Genomic DNA, 21,114 nt, shown 5'->3' with positions numbered 1-21,114 from the left:
CCAGATATAGCTTTTTCTGTTAATCTTCTAGCAAGATTTAGCTCTGCACCCACTTTGAGACATTGGAATGGTGTTAAGCACATTCTACGTTATCTAAAAGGTACCATTGACCTTGGATTATATTATCAAGAAAATTCTGATAATACTCTAGTGGGGTATTCGGATGCAGGATTTTTATCCGATCCACATGAAGCTAAGTCACAAACTGGATATATTTTCACATATGGTGGAACTGCTATATCATGGAAGTCTGTGAAACAAACATTGACTGCAACATCCTCAAATCATTCTGAAATCATTGCAATCCACGAAACAAGTCGAGAATATGTATGGTTGAGAAATGTGACGAGTCATATCCAAGAGTCATGCGGGTTAGCTTTATCAAAGGCCAAACCAATTGTTTTATATGAAGATAATGATGCTTGCATCGCGCAACTCAAGGAAGGATACATCAAAGGAAATAGGACGAAACATATTTCTCCCAAATTCTTCTACACACACGACCTTCAAAAGGGTGGCGATATCGACGTGCAACAAATTCGCTCAAGTGAAAATCTGGCGGACTTATTCACCAAGGCATTACCAGCATCGACATTCAGAAAGTTGGTACACGAGATCGGCATGCGTCGACTCAAAGATATTCAATGATTTCAAGTTCAGGGGAAGTAGTTGTACTCTTTTTCCTTCGACTAGGTTTTGTCCCATTGGGTTTTCCTAGCAAGGTTTTAATGAGGCAACATCTTTTATTTTAGGGATTGGTCAATCAAGGGGAAGTGTTGTAAATATATCTTCTAGATATATCTTATGTGTGTTGACCAAGAAACCTAGAGGGAGAATAACACTTGACATCTTCAAGCCGCCGGAGTTGACTGTCCTCCGTTCACACCGGACGTTCACACCGGACATGTGTGAACGTTCATACCGGACGTGTGTGAACGTTCACACTTGGTTTAACACCTATAAATATGGGTGTATTGTGAACTTCATTTGTATTCTCTAATCTATTCTCTCGCTTCTCTCAAGTTTATAACATCTCGCTCCTCTCTAGTATATAACACATAGATATTTTTTGCACTACAATATTTAACATCGGACTTATAATAACAAATTTCTTGGAATTAATATCTAAGATCAGATTTATAATTAGTCTCTGCAACACGTTCCAAACATAAAAGTAAAACAAAAAGTAAAAGGAAAAATCCAAAAACATACATAGCTTGATCCGCCAAAAAACATACTCCTCCCGTCCACAAAAGATATGCCACAATTTTATTTTTCGTTTGTCCATAAAAAATATGCCACATTTATTTTTAGTAGTAGGGTCTACACAACTCCACTCACATTTAAAGTGTGACCCTTATTCCACTATCAACTTTACTCACATTTTATTAAAATTCGCGAAAATAAAGTAACATATCTTTGATGGACGGTGGGAATACATAATTCACTCTGTTCGACAGAAAAGAAAAATCCAAAAGCATGCATATAGTTGTGACCATGTCTGCATTAATTGTAATAGGAAACCCAATAGGCCGATAAATATATTTCCACACAACATTTGGTTCAAATTGAAAACAACCCAAATCATCATCTAATTTAGTTTTACATCCGTTTATTGTGTAAAAATCCATACAAAGGTGTGTAGCATTATTAGAAGTCTATAGGGATCTAGGAGCCTGAGAGTGGCCACGAACTCTATCAACCAATCTTTCCTTATCTGGGAGACATTCCTTAATAAATTCGTTGTCACATAATTCATCTGCCCATTTGCACAAACTAGGAAATTTGTCTTGTGTGAAGAGATGCAGCCCCACCACTTGATCAACAATTGGAAACCAATAGGCTAGGAAACAACCAATTATATCTACATACCCAATTTGGTCGCCTCCGAAGAATTTCTTTCCCTTTACTTCACTTTCCAGAATCTTTAAGCCTTGAGTTGCTTCCTCTACGGCCTTTTCTCGCTCCTCTCCTCTGCTCCATAGAGCTTTCCTCGTTGCAGGAGCACACTGCAAAATTTTGATATTTATCAATATGGAATTAATTATCTGTTATCAGGCATGTGATTAATTAAAAAAATGGAACCTTTTCATCGATGAAGTTAGCCCAGAAACGAGCCATAGCTCTTTCATAAGGATCTTTGGGCAGAATGTTTGGACCTTCCCAAACTTCATCGATATATTCAAGAATCACAGCGGATTCAACGATGGATTTTCCGTCGTGTAGAAGCACAGGCACTTTTTTGTGAATTGGATTGTGTTGTAGAAGAAGAGGCGATTTGTTTACCACATCTACTTCAATATATTCATATTCAACGCCTTTCATTTTGAGGGCCATTTCCACTCTCTTCACAAATGGACTGAACCATCCTCCTATCACCTTCACTTCTCCCATTTCTCTCTCTCTCTCTCTCTCTCTCTCTCTCTCTCTCTCCCTGGCTCTTGTTATATAGTGGTTTCGTACATAGTTTTTAATCTTGAGCTATGCTTCTTTCTTGTCTTATCTATATTGAATATGGAGAAATAATGATGTGATTTGTTAGGTTATAATTGCACTATGAGTAGAGTTTATCACTACTATGTGTTAGGGCCTCCACTATGGGGAGGTTCCTTGTCCATGTGGCAAAGTAAGAACCGAGTAGAACCATAGTGGAGCCAAAAATTGGGGTACCAATGAAGAAATGGGTACCTGCAGAAGAAGCCGGTGCTTGGCTGAGCAGGTGGGGACCACAAGGCATTGGGCGACGCGCGAGTGGAGACACGCTGCAGCTGAGCGCGCACAGTTGGAGCGCGTGCAATGCACGCGCCCACTGTGCGGCTGGTCAACATATGCGGCTGAAATGCAGCTGGGCCCAACACCAACTTTCGTTTCCTTTTTTTTATCGTGTTTCCAAATTCCAAATTTCCAATTGTGCATCATGTTTTCTTTTAATTTTGTTGTCTTTTTATTACTGCTCTAATATTAAATAAATATTAGATGCAAAAAAAAATTATACTCTCTCCGTCCCTGAAATAAGTTCCTCTTTTTCCTTTTTGGGACGTCCCCCAAATAAGTTCCTCTTTCTTTCTTTCCATTTTTGGCAACTACCCCACCACTAATAATACTTTATTTATTCTTACTTTTCACTATTTCACCACTCCCAATACTAATTATAACACTTTTTCACCTTTTCACCACTTCCAATACTAATTATAACATATTTTTCTCCACTATCAATACACTTTACCATTTTTTCTTAAAACTCGTGCCGTCCCCAAAGAGGAACTTATTTTGGGGACGGAGGGAGTAATATTATAACTTTTGAAGGGGTGCTATCTTTTTAATAATTTTTTTTGAAAAATCTGCTACATAAAGCTACAAAAATCAACGGGCAAATAAACAACAGTCAGATGAATAAATTATAACGTTGAAATAAATAACGGTTAAATTTGTAACAGCAATATTTTTTCCTATAAATAACACCATATTTTCATATCTTTCCTACACAACTCTCTATTTTCTTGCTTCTCAAAAAATTTCAAGATCATGAGTGGATTTCCAAATTGGTTTGATCCCTATGGATCAAATTTTGCTTCTCAAAATTCAAGTTTCCCTTCTCAAAATTCTGACAATCCTTCTCAAAATTCAAACGTTCGTTCCAATTTTGCAAATTTCTCATGGCCAAATATGCCTAATCCTCAAATATATCCTAACAATCCCATGAGTCAATCCGGCCCTCCATTTCAATTTTCATCCCAAGGGCATCCGTATAATTATATTAATTTTAAAATTAAATTATACTATTTAAATAAATTAATTTATTCATATAATTATATTAATTTTATTAAAACAAAATATAATACAAAATTAAATACACAAATATATTGAGGTTTGGTAAATTAATAATGATAGTGGGGTCCATGAATAGTTAAAAGTGAGGTAGTGCTATAGTGGAGAAAATATGAGGTAGTTGAAAAAGGAGGTAGTAGATGAGGTGGCACACATGTGGCATCCACTATGGGTAGCACCATAGTGGATGCCCTTAGAAGTATTGCTCATACTGAGCCTGACCCATCTCAGCGGTTTTGACTATCCTAGGCTGAGTGCCTCCTAGGTACTATCATTAGGATGATGACAAATGGACACCTTTTTTCCCAATTTCTTACAAAATCAATCTTTGATCCACTCAAAATTCTTTATTCACTTTTTAACTCCTTAATTTTGCATAAGGCACAGAAAATCCTAATTTCCACTCTAAAAAATTTTCTAAAATCATTTTATCACTTTGCTTAAATGGTATATCGGCTGGAAACTTTCCTCGTGCCCGATAGGTTATTCAGTAATCTGGGTCTGGACTGTGAGACAACGCCACGTACTATTAAGCAAATCCAAATTGATCCCGCGCTTCTCAAAATGGTATCAGAGCGGGTTTTTATAGAGGAATTATATAATTTTTAATGTATTTTTTGATTAACCCATGTGGGAGGAGACTCCATTAAAAGTTTATGGATCCGGACGAGTGTCCGAGATGTGTACACTACAGGAACTCTCTCCAAAATCTGGAGATAGAAACCAGTCGCCTTATAGGCAATCTCAACTGGAACAATCGAGTCCTTGTTACCAACCTACGACGAGGAGGAGATATCGAGCTTATTCGCGATATTATCGCGAGTATCCAATTCTATCATGAGAATCTCATGAGATTCGCCGCGGCCAGAACGGCGATTGAACGAAACAGGGACGAGGCCCATCAGTCGCACGATTGATGGAACAAAAAGACAAGGCGGGAGTAGTTTATCCAAACTACCAAAAGATCGAGCCAAGCTCTTCCGACAACGTCAACTTGCGGGAGATCCAAAAGACGGTGGAATATTATGGCATCAAGCTGTATGATCTACCGATGGAGATTAGCAGAATATCACTCAAACAAGAGGAAATACTAACCCTCTTGCGTGATATCCAGAAGAGAATGGAGGAGATCGAAAGGCGAAAACCATGTTCCGGAAAAATTCGGAATCAATGGTCCAAAGACCCAACGCATCTATCTCTATTTGATGCAACACCCAAGGAGTTGCAGCCGGAGGACATAATCCGAATCATGAAAGGCAAATATCATGAATAGCCTTGACAGAATCGGATTAGAGGATCTACAAGAGTTAGCAGAATCTTTTGCTAACCTCAATATGGTTGATCTAAAGATGAACCAAGGAGATGAGGTTCCCAAAACTGAGCCTCAAGAAGGAGAACCGTCAAAAAAGGGGACAGCTCAAGACGATGCGAGCCAGTTCCAACGAACCAGACGACGGAGGCCTCAGATGCAGGATACTCCTGTAGGAAAGGTCACACTGGAACCAGTCCATCCATATGGATTGATTCTCAACCTCGACGAAGCCAGTTTGAAAGAATGGGAGGGTCTCATCGACGAATGGGCTTCATCATTAAAAGTCGTGATTGCCACAATAGATTACGACAAAAAAGAAATTGCCAGAGTCTTCGAAGCCAGTTTGGCAGGCATGGCAAAACAATACTGGGACAAAATTGAGGTTCCAGCAAGGGAAGAAATGTTTAGTAGCACCTCAATGTATGATATCATCAAGGAAACTACTAGACAGATAAAACTCCATTTCTTGGGAATGGGGTTTTTCGAAGGATCCGCAGAAGAGAAGCGCAAGAAATATCAACAGGCACTTTACAATCTAAGATTGATGGTGCTAGAGCCAAAAGCTCTCGATGAATTTCTGCGTCTATACACCCTATATGTCCATATGGGGGAAGTTGATGATCAGAAAGCCATGGATCTCTTTTTCCCAAAGTTTTCGAGTCCATGGAGGGAGATGCTCATCAATGAGTATGTATCACCAGGAGGATATCCACTTGATAGTGCTTCAAGAAGGATGTCTTATGTTCACAAGAAGCTGTCCGAATGGTGCCAGAAGGCAGCGGACCAGAGGAATCTCAAAAGCTTGAGGAGACTCAACAAGAAATCCCCATTGATGTGCAACAACATTGATCTTCCAACGGAGATTGGTGCTGAGTTGCTGTATCAAAAGAGGAGCCGAAAGAGACATATGTACCAACCCTATGAAAGAAAGTCCAGAAGAAGTTCTTGGAAGCCAAGAACTATGTGGACCAGACAGAAGGCGCGCTCCTACAAATCAGGCCAGCGGAGCGGACCATCAAGAAACCGATTCTCAAATCAAAAGAGAATCCCGGCGAGAAAAACTTTCAGGCGTACTCAGGCCAAAGCAAATGAAAGTTTCAAGGATTGCAACTGCTGGTCGTGCGGTGCAAAAGGGCATATTTCAACCAATTGCCCAGACAACGAGAAAAGGAAGATAAGAAGATTCGAATCCACACCGGATATCGAAGATGCTATCTACCACCAGGAATTGATACCCGTATATCAGTTCGAAGATATATCCTCTGATGAGAGTATATATGAGCAAGAAGAGGTCTTTAGTTCTGAAGATTCGGAGATGACCGATGGATCAACCGGAGACGAGTCAGACTAAAGAAGAACACGAGGTCCACCACATCCAGAAGGAGGATCACAATGGATTCACTAGCCATTTTCTGATTCCACAGGAAGAAGTGGTGAAGAAGCTCGTGAAGAAACTCAATAGGGAAACTGGAGAGGTACAGACATACCAAGGGTTTTCCAATGGAAGATTGAATCGAGTTTTAAATAGCTTGATTCCATCCAAGAGGAAGCATCATGTCTATTTTGGTGTCACAAACCGAGAAATGGCGCTTCCAATGGAGATTACAAGTAATCAGGTGGAGATCCAGCTGGTTCCTGCCGAAGATATTATGCAGGATCTTAAGAAAATGAAGCCAGAAGTCGCAAGCACGATAAAATGGATTCATATTGGAACAGTTCAGTTGGTAATCAAATCGTCCCTCTCCCCAGGGACAGACCAACCAATTGACGTCGCACTTTGCGACAAAAGGATCAGAGATGCTAGAGCTTCAGTCCTTGGAGCATTCTCGGGCAATCTCTATGTCAAGAGGATTATAACCGAGTTCTACCCACAGATCGCTTATAATCTGCAGGACTCATCCTTCAGCCAAGCCCTGACCCTCTATCAGGACTACAAAAAGAAGGAGTTTATGACAGGAGGAAATAGGCCATACTCACTGACTTATCAAGTCTCGTATGCCTTATCAAATTCCCATCACACGGAGTTATTTCTGGGAAAAGAATTTATTGAAATTCCAGAAATATTCAAGGAGGTTGCCAAGGCAGTCAATCCAAACCGAGTGGAGATTCCTCAGATCAGAGAAATCGACATCAATATTGGAGACAAGCCGGTGCTTAGCCATACCCAAAGTCTCAGACTAGGAGCACCAAGGCTATCATTCCAAGGAAATAGGCTAACTTCAGGGCCTATAACAAGGAGTTTCTCTCCTTCGTATGAGAGAAGGGCGATCCAGGAAACACCAGCTCCGGACATGAGAATCAAGCTCAAATGTCCCGAAGGATGGAGACAAGTTTCCACAAGATTTGATACAACAAGCAGGGAAAACAAGTTTCCTTGTAGCTCGTTGTATTATTTGGCAAATCCAGGAGATAACCGATACATCGGAACTCTTGAGGTTGGAGGTTTTGAAATCCAAACCGAAGGCCAAGCCGGACAAGAAGCAGATGTCCTGATCCTAGGACGAGATTTCCTTGACAAATACAAACCATGGTCATGGAAATCAGGAGGAATGGAGATCACCATTGGACGCCAAAGAGTGATGATCCAATGACCAGCCCATTCTCAATATACATCTCTGTAGGGATGTTATATGAGAAATTCAAAGCAGAATATTTTGCTGCTTATGTGGATTCAGGAGCAGGAATCTGTACAGCAAAACGAGGAGTCTTTCCAGCAGAAGTGGAAGAAGATCTACCTCGAATTGCAGGAAGGGATTTCTCCAAGAAGATTTTGCTTCTATCAAAGGGAGTAAAACAAACGGAAATATTGATCGGCGGAGCAGGTCAGACACCTTGGTACAAGGTCAAGACTCCACCAATTTATTTCCATGATACCGGAGCAGATATATTATTCGGAAATAATTTTCTGCAAAGCTTCAAGAGGTACATATAGGACAATGAAGCCAGGAGGCTAGTGTTCACAACCAATTGTGATCACAAAATCATTGTGCAAAGGCTCAATGGAGCTTTTCATCGCTCAATGCCAATCAAATTCCGCAGCAAGCGTGGTGATGATGGCAGACTCCGGAGACCCCAAATGAAGGATCAAAGGAGATTCGGAGAAGTTTTGCTCAAATGCAGAACTGAGGGATTCCCAAATCTCTCCGAGGAAGAAACTCAAATCCTCAAAGTATCCCTGATATCACACAAAGATATCAGGGAAGAAGAACATGTGTCCATTGCCGACGTCAAAAGGAGGATTCAGAAGTGTTACCATGAGAATCCTTTGGCATGGTGGGACAAGAACCAGCTCAAGGCTACCCTGAAAGTTAAAACTGGAAAGGAGCATGAGTTTGTAAGGTTCAGACCTATCCTGATGAACACTCAAGATCAACAGGATATGAGGAGCATAATCAAGGAACACATTGATTTGAAGCTGATCGAACCAGGGCAGTCGCCTTACAGCAGTCCTGGATTTCTGGTGAGAAATCATGGGGAGATCAAGCGAGGAAAACCAAGATTGGTAATTAATTATAAAGGAATTAATGACATTCTTGAGTTTGACGGATACTTCATCCCAAGCAGAGAACACCTCATCAACTGCATCAGAAGTGCAAGGGTATTCTCAAAGTTCGATTGCAAATCAGGCTTCTACCAGATTCGCATGGAGGAAGGGAGTAAGAAGTTTACAGCCTTCTCAACTCCACAAGGACATTATGTCTGGAATGTCATGCCAATGGGGCTAGCCAACGCGCCTCAGATATTCCAAAGGAAAATGGATAATCTCTTCAAAGATTATTCTTCGTTTATGTTTGTTTATATTGATGACATTCTTATTGCATCAAAGAACATTCATGAACATGTCAGGCATCTGGAGATCTTTGCGGATGTTTGTCAACAAGAAGGACTAGTGCTGTCTGAAAAGAAGGCAGTCATAGCCACCCAGAAGATGGAGTTTCTGGGAATTGAGATCGATGAATCTGGAATAATTCTACAAGACCATATTATAGAAAAAGTCCAGAATTTTCCAGAAGATCTCAAGGAGAAGAAGCAGCTCCAAAGTTTTCTCGGAGTTGTCAATTTTGCAGGGATGTTTATCAAAAACCTTGCAGAACAGAGAAAAGTCTTCAGTCCACTACTGAAGAAAGATGTTCCATTCATATGGAAGGAGGAACATCGGGAGGGTATGAAGAAGTTGAAAGAGATTTGTAAAAATCTCCCGAAACTTTCAATACCACAAGACAAGGATGACTTGGTCCTCTACACCGATGCGAGTGATTTCTGGTGGGCAGCTGTGCTTACAAAAATCACCCCTTATGGAGAAGAACCTTGCGGATACTGTAGCGGTCTTTTCTCCGACGACGAAGCTGTGCGATGGCACATCAACGAGAAGGAATTCTTTGCAGTGCGAAAGGCGTTTAAAAAATGGCCGCTTTTCTTACTTGCTAAAAAATTCGTTTTGAAAGTAGATAACACTAACGTTAAAGCTTTCTTAACAAAAAAGATTGAATCTAAACCTGAAAAGGCTAGATTGCTTAGATGGCAAGCAGAATGCCAATATTATGATTATGATATTGTCATCTTGAAATCTGATCAGAATGTTCTTGCAGATTTCCTTACAAGGGATGGAGCTCCCTGAAGTGGAGGCCATCGAGGCAATACAGGGGCAGCTCTTTGAAAGTCTAGAGCTGCTACAACAAGAATGGCAAAAGTGTGTTCTACACACTAAACAAGCGGGAAAGATACAAGCGGCTGACGAAGCCCAAGTATCCAACCAAATCGATGCTTGCTTCATGAAGATGTTCAATCTTCATGAAGTAATCAACAAGCCGCTCTTGTGCGTTATCCGAGATAATCGGATTAAAGCAATGCTTTCCGTACAGGGCGGATTACCTGTAGCAGGGGATTCAAGTACCCCTAGCACAAGTCCTAAGGCGATGGTTTTACAACCGGAGCCCAAAGGAAAAGATGTTGTTAAGGGGTCACACCCTGAATCAACATGTCAACCCTCCACCTCTGGGGTAAAAGAGGAAGAGATCAATCTTAGGCCCATGACAGGCCAAGTTAAGGTTGATACTAATTTTATTGATATTTCTCCTTCTTGGCAGATGTATCAAGACAGGTGGGAGAAACTTCTCACGAGAAAGGGCATTAATCCGGGAAATTGCCGGGTTGATGTTGCAGGGAAATACCCTAGGGTTTGGACGACTCCAGGAGCCAATCCAAACGACGTCAAGGAATGGTATGAGTTTGGGGCGTTGGCCTCAGTTTATACCACCTCTCCAGCCTTCAACGAAATCAAGGGTCTACCCAAATGGATCCAAAGAACGGTGTTTGAGGCATGAGAGAACAACGAGTCCCTAAAAAGGGGAGATGTTCTGGAACTGTACTTCTTCAGCGCAGCACCAGAACCTGTTGGAAAAGGAGGCCATGAAGCTTTCCACTTCATCAAGCTTCGGAGACCAGATACGGGAGCCTTGAACCGGATCAAAGTTCCCGATTTTCAGGCCGCAATCGTCTCAACATTCAAGGAGGATCAAATCTCCACAAGACGAGCATGGGGTCTATGGGTCTGTCTCACAGAGATGGACAAAATGAAGTCCAGATTTAAGTTCTTTCAAAGTTCAGATCTGGGAACGTTCCTAGTTAACACGATGACAGGAACAACAACCCAGTTTGCCGAAAAATCTTTCGAGAATAAAAGGCAAACGTTATGGGGAAACAGGATAGCGGGGAGCAAGGAGACTCGTCGCAAATTCTGCAATATGGCTCATCTGGGCCATTGGATCGAGAAAATCTGCGATCAATGTTCGTCGCAGAAGGAGCCAGAATTCGGCAAAGGTTTCTTCCCGAAACCTGACAGAAGGAGGTTCCGGTCTGATGAACATGACGAGCATCAGACTCCAAAAGGAAGAACCCCTCGGGCACCAAAAAAGTAAGGTGGCCGACAAAGCAAAGTGAATCATGTGATTCACAGCGAGGATCGCACCCACAAAAGAAACGACAAAAGTGGGTGGAATGACAGGAGGACCACTCACCAAACGCTCCAGGACAAACGTGAGTGGAAGGGAAAAACAGCTGGCCCCTACCAGCATTATCACAAAGAAGGGCCCAGCACCATGTGATGACACTTACTAGTGTCGGCAATCATGGCCGACAAAGGAAGGTGGAGGTCACATTCAAGATAGCTGGCCACGAAGAGAGAATCTGAGGCCAACAACCGAGCAATAATAGAGGGATTCAAACCTCTATATAAACCCAAGTGCTGGAGAGATGAAGGCATCCGAAAATCACAACACATTTTCACACACCACTTCCTCTCTCTCAAAAAATTGTCTTTGTATTTTTTTAATTTTCAAAGTTTTATTTTAGGTTTTTTTTTATGTACACAAGTATTAGCTACTATGAGTAGCTAAAACAAGTTAGTCTCCTCCCTTGGGGAATATATTATGAAATAAATTAATTATTATATAATTCCTCTATAAACGCTTAGTTTTGTCCAACTATTCCGGTTTAGTAAAGATATTTTCTTTATTTTTCCAACAAAGTATTTAGTCGGCACTTAGTGAAGGGGAAGGGTTGCAACCATCTCTTGCGAGTGCGTGGTTGGTGCGTGCCGGGTGGGCAGACGAGCCGTAAAACGCAACAAGACCAACTCCTGAAGAAGACCAGTCGACAAAGGTATAATGTTGGTTAAATTTAAGATTTATTTCGAAGTTGTACGGAAGCATGTTGGGCCATAATTTATAATTTGTATGATTTTATGATTATAGAAAATGATATTGGGTTTTTCTGAAACTTGTAAGGGGTTGTTTGTGTTATAAAGTTTTTCAAAGGATTAGATTGATATTTTAATGAAATTGTGTTAAAAGAGTGACCACTTGTCAACATCTTATGGATAGTGCTTTGAAAGCACTCTGTGTAGGATATACTGAACCCATCTCAGCATGACACTCAGCATTTGATGCCACATAAGATGAAAACACAAGATAATGAAGATGCTCCCTTATCTCTTGAATCACCAAACACAACATGTGATAGTCCTATGTTTAGTTGACTTGTTTGTTATGTAATTATGGTCTCTTGCAGCTTTATGCTTTTGTTTTACCTTGTACATCTTGACAGCTGCATTAGGGTTTCTAGCTTAGTGGTTCTAGCATCTTTGATAGACTACTATATATATAATCCTTCTTCTTATTGTAAGGGCGAGAGTTCAGATAATTCATATCAATGAAAGTTTACAGCATTGAGTCTTATTTCCTTTTTCATGCAACTTTTTATCATGGTATCAGAGCGGGCCCTTTGAGGACCTATCTCGTGATACTCACCACCTACCTCTCTTATCCCTTTTCCTTGTTTTGTTTGTATCATGGCAGAACCCACCTAGGGATGGCACGACGGGTACGGATAGTGACTATCCATACCCATACCCACGAACTAAATGGATAGTGGTTTTTAACCACGAAACTATCCATGGATATCAAATAGTATCCAAACCCGCTACCCGTCGGGTATCCACGAACCCGCTATCCGGCGGGTATCCGTCACCCGCTATTCGCCGGATACCCGCCACCTACTATCCGACGGATACTCACGAAACACAATTTAAATATAAATTTACAACAAATTTAATAGAAAAATAAATCAACACAAATAACATAGTTCAAATCCATACGTTGAAATCCTCAAAGAACAATGTTTAAATTCAAATTCATCAACTAAAATATAAAATCCAACAAAATTCTATAATTGCTCAAAAAAATTCAAATTTAAATTAGACTATTAGAATTTGGGCCTTAGTTCCGTTTCTGTTTGGGCCTATTTTAAGATATAATATGCTAACCCATAATCTCAAAATATATATTCAAAGCCCATATTTTATGAAATTTTTTGTGGATATTTGACGGGTAATTCACGGATAATTGACGGGTAATTGGCGGGTATTTTTCGCGGGTAAACGGGTTTCGCGGGTATGGATAGTAAGTATCTAAACCCATACCCACGAACTAAATGGATAGTGAATTGCAACCACGAAACTATCCATGGATATCAAATGGTATCCAAACCCACCCTAATAGGTTCGGGTTTTCGCGGATATCCGTTACCCGCTGGTAGATTGCCATCCCTAAACCCACCATTCAAACTCAAGCTCAACTCCCAATGAACCCTCAAAGCAATCAACTTTCTGTCAAACTAAATGACACAAATTTTCTTATATGGAAGCAGCAAATTATGGCAAACGTTAGAGGTTTTGGCCTTGAGAAATTTCTCACTGAAGATCCACCTTCTTCCACTCGTCCTGAATATTATGCTTGGATGCGTCAAGATCAACTACTCTCTGCTTGGATCCAGTCCTCTCTTACAGAAAGTAGCATGATTCTAGTAGTTGGTTTGAATACAAGCAAGGAGATCTGGGAATCTCTTCTCAAAAAAATTTCAAATCAGTTCAAAGCCAAAGTGATGCAGTACAAGTTGCAGCTGCAGACTCTTAAGAAAGATTCTCTCTCCATGAGAGACTATCTCAACAAGGTGAAAACATGTTGTGATCTTCTTGGTTCTGCATGATACCAAGTAAATGAAGATGACCAGATTATGCATACTCTTTCTGGTCTTGGCTCAGAGGCTCAGAGTATGACTCTGTTATGGTTACTATTACATCTAAACCCGAAGTGTGGAGCTTGGGTGATGTGAGTTCCTTGCTTTTGAGTTTTGAGCAAAGGATAGAATCTGCTAAGTCTTAAGTTGGGAATACTGAAGGATCTCAGCCTTCAGCTAATATTGTTTCCAGTGGCACTCAAAACAACAATAATTCTGCAAATCAGACTGGAAGATGAAGAGGTTATCAAGGAAACAACAATCAAGCTAGAGGTGTATGGCCGTGGAAGAAAATGAAGATATGGAGGAAACAAACCTATCTGCCAAATCTATGGAATACCTGGTCACACAGCAGACAGATGTTGGCACAGGTTTGAGCAAAATTTTGTTTTGGCTCAACCTAGAAACAACAACAACAACAACAGGCCATCTTCTGCAGGTCAACACCATTTTCCACAAAGTTCTTATCAGCCTCATTTTGCTCAACACCCTGGTCTGAATATGGCTCAGCTTCCCACTTCTCCTTCACAACCTGATCTACACTTTGACAATGGAAGTGTCTCAACCTGGTATCCTGATTCTGGAGCCACTAATCATGTTTCTCATGATTACAACTCCTTCAATTCTGCTACAGAATATCATGGAGGTACGCAACTTCAAATGAGAAATGGTTCACTTGTTAATATTGTTCATATAGGTGATTCTACTCTCACTCTTTCTCCTCATACCAGAAAATTCCTCCTAAAAAATCTTTTGCATGTTCCTAATATTACTAAGAATCTTCTTAGTGTTTCTCAATTTGCTCAAGACAATCATGTTTTCTTTGAATTTCACCCTTCTTTTTGTGTTGTTAAGGACCAGGAAACCAAGACCACTTTTCTCAAGGGCATTCTTAATGATGGTTTATATCAGTTCTCACTTCAAAAGACTTCCCCTGCTGTCCTTCCCAGATTTAAGTCATCTTCAATTAAGAGCTTCTCTGCTCATTCATCTGCTATTTATCCTGCTGTTTTATCTGTTTCTAGTAGTAGTTCTAGTTCAGTTTTTTGTTTAGACGTTTGGCACAAGCGATTAGGCCACTGTGCCTATGATATTGTCAAGAAAGCTCTTCTTAGTTGTAATATTCCTTTTCAATCAATGAAATCCACAAGTGTTTGTCATCCTTGTTTTGTCTCCAAGATACACAGATTGCCTTATTCTCTCTCTGCATCTCAACATAATGAACCTCTTTCGCTCATTCATAGTGACATTTGGGGTCCATCACCTGTCACTTGAAGAAATGGTTTTAGCTACTATATTTCTTTTATTGACCACCGTACTCTTTTTACTTGGATTTATCTCCTTAAACACAAATCTGATGTTAGTTATGTCTTCCCAAAGTTTAAGGCCATGGTAGAAAATCTTTTTTTTCAGAAACATTAAAATGATTCAAACTGATTGGGGTGGTGAGTACCAAGGCTTAACTTCCTTTCTCCAAAACACTGGGATATTGCATCGCATTTCTTGCCCATACACACTTCAACAAAATGGTTTAGCAGAGAGAAAACATAGACATATTGTTGAAATGGGTTTGTCTCTTCTAGCTCAAGCCAACCTTCCAACAAAGTTTTGGGATGATGCTTTTATCTCCTCTGTGTTCATCATTAACAGAACACCAGCCAAGGCTTTGCAATTTTCCACTCCGTATGAACAACTTTTCCACAAGAAACCCGATTACTCTCTCTTAAACGTCTTTGGTTGTCTCTGCTATCCTTATCTTAGACCTTCTAACACTCATAAACTCCAATTCAGATCATCCCCTGGTACTTTTATAGGTTATAGTACCCAACACAAAGGTTATAAGGTTCTTCTCAAGACTGATAAGTTAGTTACACTACTACAAAAATACACATACATAACACTGCATACATAACGGTTTTTTTAAAAAACCGTTATGTATGAGCGCATTTTTATAAAAGACAACGGTTTTTACAGAAATCCGTTATCTATGTAGTGTTACTCATAAGCATAGATAACGGTACGAAGTAATTCGTTATGAATAAGCGTTATCTATTAGGTGTATACATAACGGTGTTATCGAACCGTTAAGATAACCGTTATCTATGAGTATATTTTTATAACGGTTGTTTTAACCGTTATGTATGAGCGCTTAAATACTGTTATGATTACTTTTTATATTTATTTTTAATTTTAACTTTAATAATATTATAAAAAATAAAAACCCTAATTACATAATTCACCTTCTTCTCCCAAGTTTGAAGTCTCACCCACCACTCTCTCTCTCTCTCTCGCCGTACTTCTATCTTCTTCTTCTCTCTGCCACCGCCTTACTCCCTTCAAACCCGGCGGCTACTGTCGCCGCCAGCCACCACTGCCACGGTATCCCCTTTGTAGGCCTCGCATCTGCCTGCCTCTCGTTCCCTCTCTAAATCATGAAAAATCCCCAAAAATCCCTAGCTTTCTTCCCTTTCAATTTCCGACGAGATTACCGCCTGAACCACCCTCTTCTTCTTCAGTCGACAGCAACGGTCAGCCGGACCGCCGTCATCTTCCCTCATCTCTCAAGCCTCTATCACCGTCTCCCTCTCGACTCCGATGAGCAGCCGCTATGAATCCCCGCCGCCTTCACCGCTTCCCTCCATACTAATATAAAGATTCGATTTTTCCTCTTTCCCTTCCATTTCTTCACTCGAGCTCCATCCCTGCTCTCCAACAAGACTTCACTCAAAAGGGTATGTGGATATCAACTCTTCCTTTCTGAATTAATGAATCAATTGGTAGTTAGATCATTTATTGAAGAAATGGTTCGAAATCTTGATTTTGATGGGAAACCCTTGAATTATTGCTGCCAGTTCAATTGCCCCTTTTTTAAGCTGCTGGATCTTCGTATTTGTGGCCGATTAACCCTAATCTATCTGTGTAAGAATTTAGATGGATTATTACCTGTTGTGGGCAGGAAATGATTTGGATGCCCATAAATGTGCTAATCTTACTTGTTTTTTGATATTTTTGTGATGTTATTCGAGATGATAATGAAGTATGTTGTCAAAATAAGTTCTTACTAGTGTGTATCTAGCTGGAGAGTCAGTTTGTTTGGTTCATAATTTACTTTTGAATGATTTCTGCATTTTACTCTTTCATTTAATGTTATTACATTGGCTGTTGTCTTTTCCAGGGTAATATTTTCATATCTTTTGTACGTCTATGTAACCGAGACATCTTTTATGTTTCTTATGCTTGTGGATATATCTGTGATTCAGTGTTGGAACTGATTCTTCTGAAAGTATGCTTTCCGATGTGGATGTGATTGTTTTGGATGAAGTGCATTATTTGAGCGATATATCCAGGGGTACAGTTTGGGAGGAGATTGTGAGTAATTTTATATTATACAGGAAGCCAAAATTTACATAATTGTTTATGCTGTTAATTATTGCTTATATAGGTAATTTACTGCCCTAAACAAGTGCAATTAATCTATCTTTCTGCCACTGTCGCAAACCCAGATGAGTTGGCGGGTTGGATTGGTCAGGTACTGCTTCTACTCTTGATCTGTCATGCAGTTGTTGTGCAAGGTAGTATTTGAAAAAGTACTTTTTTAGAATTGCATGGAATTTGTAGGTTAAAATTCTTAATATCCTGTAAGGATGTTTGCTTTAAATCTAGAAAGGTGTGATAAACTATCATTGTACATCATCATAGTTCATCCTGGACAAATGGTACTCGGAGGGAATTTTTAGTGGAAGGTAATACAGTGTCTTTCAAGATTGATAAATGAACTACAATCCTGCTGCAAGAAAGAGTCCCTTCAAATGATTGATTTTTTTATAACATTCTATTTCATTAGTCATTACTCATCTGCAATTGGTCCTCTAGAGAACTATTCAATGGACAAATTGGCATCCATTCTTTTTCTCACTTTCATCTATTTCTTTATAGAGTATTCACTTTGCTTTCTCATATATAATACTTTGTTCTTCTGTTGTGCTTGAAAGATTCATGGAAAAACTGAGTTGGTAACATCATCTAAGCGTCCAGTTCCGTTGACTTGGCACTTCTCAACAAAGACAGCATTGTTACCACTTCTTGATCAGAAAGGCACTGGCATGAACAGGTGACTTCTTGTGGTAGATATTGCTAGAAACCAAGAACTTCTTAATTAATTAAATACTTTAGATATTTTTTGATTGTTGCCATACAAGTTTAATGATGATTGGTATGCGCGGTGCTTCTCAAGTGTTCAGTTCAAATTTTGTACTATTACGTAATTTGAGTTAAGAAGATAGTCCTTTATGCTTGAGTTTTATGGGATTTGTGGCTGAAATCTTCCAGAAACTGCTATTGTATGTCACTGTGGTATAATTTTTAGTATAGGTTTTGTTAGATTTGCTTTATTAGCTGCAGTTTATAATAGTACGAGAAATCCAATTGCTTACAATTATCTTGCCACCATATGAAGCAGGGATCTGGACATTTGTAGTTAACTTTTTAATAATTTGATATGTGAAGTGTTTATCCTATCTGCACTATAATAGCTTTTCCTAGACTAAGATGATTGGTCTTCCTTAATTCCTTAATTTCCTATCTGCACTATAATAGCTTTGTCTATGTGGAAAGCCTACACTTTTTAGAATTGAGGTTTCTGATGCTTCATAGTATACTTACTAAACTGCTCGTGCATGAGTTTTTTGAGGAACAGGCTTTCTTTTTCTTTCTTTCTTTTTTACTCGATTTCTTTGTATAATAATGAAATACTTGTTTACTTTTTCTTTCTTTTTTACTCGATTTCGGTCAAGCTTTATTAGTTGAAATGCATCTCAATGCAGGAAACATGGATAAAGAGGAACATGGTGTTTACTGTTTTATTAGCTCCATTTTTTGATGAAATAGACAATATATAGCTGTAACTTGTAAACCCTCTCTTTCAGAATTAGAATTATAGTAGGCTTTTACAGTTCTATGACCCGAAAGATGTATATTTACTCTTCTTTATGTCCTGTAATGCAAGATATTGGTTTCAGTGTTGCTGCAAGTTACTTAAACGATACTCCTGCTCTGAAGAAGGCTGATATTGGAAGTGCCGTTCCTTTTCAGATCGTCGTTCGTCTGTTCGTCGGCAACTCACGCACACCGCACACGGTAAGCCCTCTCTTTCAGAATTAGAATTACAGTAGTCTTTTTCTTATGTTTTTGGAATTAGAATTACAGATTTGCTTGAATTTGTTTCGAATTTTACTCTGTTATTGTAGTTGGGTACAAGGAATATGCTTAGTTTCATCTTCTTTGCTAAACTTAATCATGTGAAGCTTTTATTATTAAATGAAATATAAAGTATTTTCATAGGACTAGCAGATAGCTTGAAATTTGATATTTTGGTACTTTGATTTGGTATCTATTTTTTTATATTCATAGCTCTGATTTCATGAAGCATATGATTTTTAGTTGTCATTCTAGCTAGGCATTGACATTGAACAACGTGATGAAATCTTGAAACCAAATTGCCATTTAATTTGTAAGGCATCTGGAGTGTGGTCTTTTCTTTTCTTTTCCATATTAATTAATGTGTGTGTTGTGTTTGATTTGATGGGACTAATTGCAGATGGTGGGATATGGATGGGCTGGGATGTTGAGAAAATACTTGGTTGATCCAGTTGACATGTGGTGGCCTTCCAATGTCACGCAAGTTTCCTTGTTTAGGTAAAATAAATCAAAATTCTGTTATTAATTTCTATTTCCAAGAGTATTGATGTAGAATACAGAATCACTACCTATGTAGTTATAGAAAGATTTAGGTTGTTAATATCTTTCATATTTCTTTTATTTAAGAAGCTCGGGTTGGCTATGTTTTGCAGGTGAACTCGCTCGTGTTGGTGGAGGGTAATCTTCTTCTTCTTCTCATTTTAACAATATAGATAGAATATTGAGATCTTGAAGATTACTTATGTGTTTTCTGTAAAACCTTTTACCAAAATATTGAATCCAAACCAATGTCTTGCTTTTGAGAAAATCATTCATCATATTTATATATCTATCAAATTTGATTTAGATTCTGCATTCTGTTATATTACTATGCATCAATATTTGATATAACTCACATGTTGCCGGATTTTTTTAATTCTCCAGCTCATTAGTGTAATTGAGTTTATCATCTTGGCAGATCAAGTAGATGGGAGTCGATGAGCTATGAGGACTACTACAAAAGAGAAGGCTGAAGCAGAGAACGTCGTTTCAAATGTCTAGCAAGTTGCGCGCATTTGTAATATTTTTTAATTAATCATATAGCTAACTAGAATATTTGTGTTGTTTTCATTATATTTGGATGATAATGTATGAATATTTCGGATGTTATATAATATATGTTATCGATGGCAATGCCATTTGTTGTTTTAAAATTATTAATTTAATTTTTTAGATAAATAATAGGAAAATAAAAAAAATATATATTACAGTTATAAAAAGTGTAAAAAACTGTTATAAAAAATGCGAAAAACCGTTATGTATTTCTATCAAAGATAACGGTTAAAACCGTTATAAAAAGTGCAAAAAACTGTTAACTATGATGGAAAAAAATATATATATATATCAATACATAACGGTAAAAACAATAATACATAACGGTAAGAACCGTTATGTATCACTTGTAAAGATAACGGATATTAACCGTTATGTATGAGCGCAGAATACCGTTATCTATACGACTATACATAACGGTAAAAACAATAATACATAACGGTAAGAACCGTTATGTATCACTTGTAAAGATAACGGATATTAACCGTTATGTATGAGCGCAGATACCGTTATCTATACGACTATACATAACGGTTTTTTTACCGTTATGTATGACTGTATCATAGATATCACCACTATACTTATCGGTTTTTTGGGGTCATAGATAACGGATTTTATCCGTTATCTATGAGCGTTTTTGTAGTAGTGTTATTAGACGAGATGTAATTTTTGATGAGAATAACTTCCCTTACTAGTCTACTGCCTCATCTTGTCCACCCTATCCTTCTCCTGCTTCCTCTGCTGCACCTATCTCCCATCCTCCTACTCTTATCCCTGATAATCTTCCACCACAATCACCTCAACAATCATCTGCTGGCCCCTCTCCTCCCAACTCACCTCATCATTCTCCTATCTCCCACTCTCCAGTCCACTCTTCATCCTCTTCTAGTTCTGTTCACTCCAATCCCTCTATGAACAAAACTAATGATAATGCACCACCACCATTAACTATTGCTCCTCACCACATGATTACTCGTTCTAAGGCAGGTATATCCAAGCCCAAACAGCCGCAGGCATATCAGTCTCAACCTCAGTCTGATTTTGATTACCTCTATCTTGAGCCCAAAACTCACATTGAGGCTATGAAACTTCAAGTTTGGATGAAAGATATG

General features: G+C 39.0%; 2 protein-coding genes across 5 annotated transcripts; one reads left to right on the top strand and one right to left on the bottom strand.

The window, feature by feature from the left end:
* Window positions 1-1,480: 1,480 nt before the first annotated feature.
* LOC131011982 (probable glutathione S-transferase) lies at window positions 1,481-2,419 on the bottom strand. The gene is made up of 2 exons (XM_057939889.1): window positions 2,086-2,419; window positions 1,481-2,009 (listed from the first exon to the last, which is right to left on the bottom strand). The coding sequence occupies exons 1-2, from the start codon at window positions 2,392-2,394 to the stop codon at window positions 1,659-1,661; spliced, it is 660 nt and encodes a 219-aa protein (XP_057795872.1). The 5' UTR covers window positions 2,395-2,419; the 3' UTR covers window positions 1,481-1,658.
* Window positions 2,420-15,968: 13,549 nt separating this feature from the next.
* Window positions 15,969-20,083, top strand: LOC131011981 (DExH-box ATP-dependent RNA helicase DExH15 chloroplastic-like). 4 transcript variants are annotated; one of them, XM_057939886.1, is made up of 8 exons: window positions 15,969-16,446; window positions 16,975-17,083; window positions 17,157-17,243; window positions 17,707-17,825; window positions 18,733-18,850; window positions 19,311-19,408; window positions 19,564-19,588; window positions 19,869-20,083. In XM_057939886.1, the coding sequence occupies exons 2-7, from the start codon at window positions 17,000-17,002 to the stop codon at window positions 19,565-19,567; spliced, it is 510 nt and encodes a 169-aa protein (XP_057795869.1). In that variant the 5' UTR covers window positions 15,969-16,446; window positions 16,975-16,999; the 3' UTR covers window positions 19,568-19,588; window positions 19,869-20,083. The 4 variants fall into 4 exon arrangements, with proteins under 4 accessions (XP_057795869.1, XP_057795871.1, XP_057795867.1 ...); XM_057939888.1 differs by having other exon boundaries at window positions 19,835-20,083; XM_057939884.1 differs by lacking the exon at window positions 19,564-19,588.
* Window positions 20,084-21,114: the final 1,031 nt, after the last annotated feature.

Source organism: Salvia miltiorrhiza, chromosome 2 (assembly GCF_028751815.1).
Source record: "Salvia miltiorrhiza cultivar Shanhuang (shh) chromosome 2, IMPLAD_Smil_shh, whole genome shotgun sequence".
Classification (NCBI taxonomy): domain Eukaryota; kingdom Viridiplantae; phylum Streptophyta; class Magnoliopsida; order Lamiales; family Lamiaceae; genus Salvia; species Salvia miltiorrhiza.
Note: the sequence above shows the minus strand (reverse complement) of the source record. Positions and strands in the feature narration are given on the sequence as shown.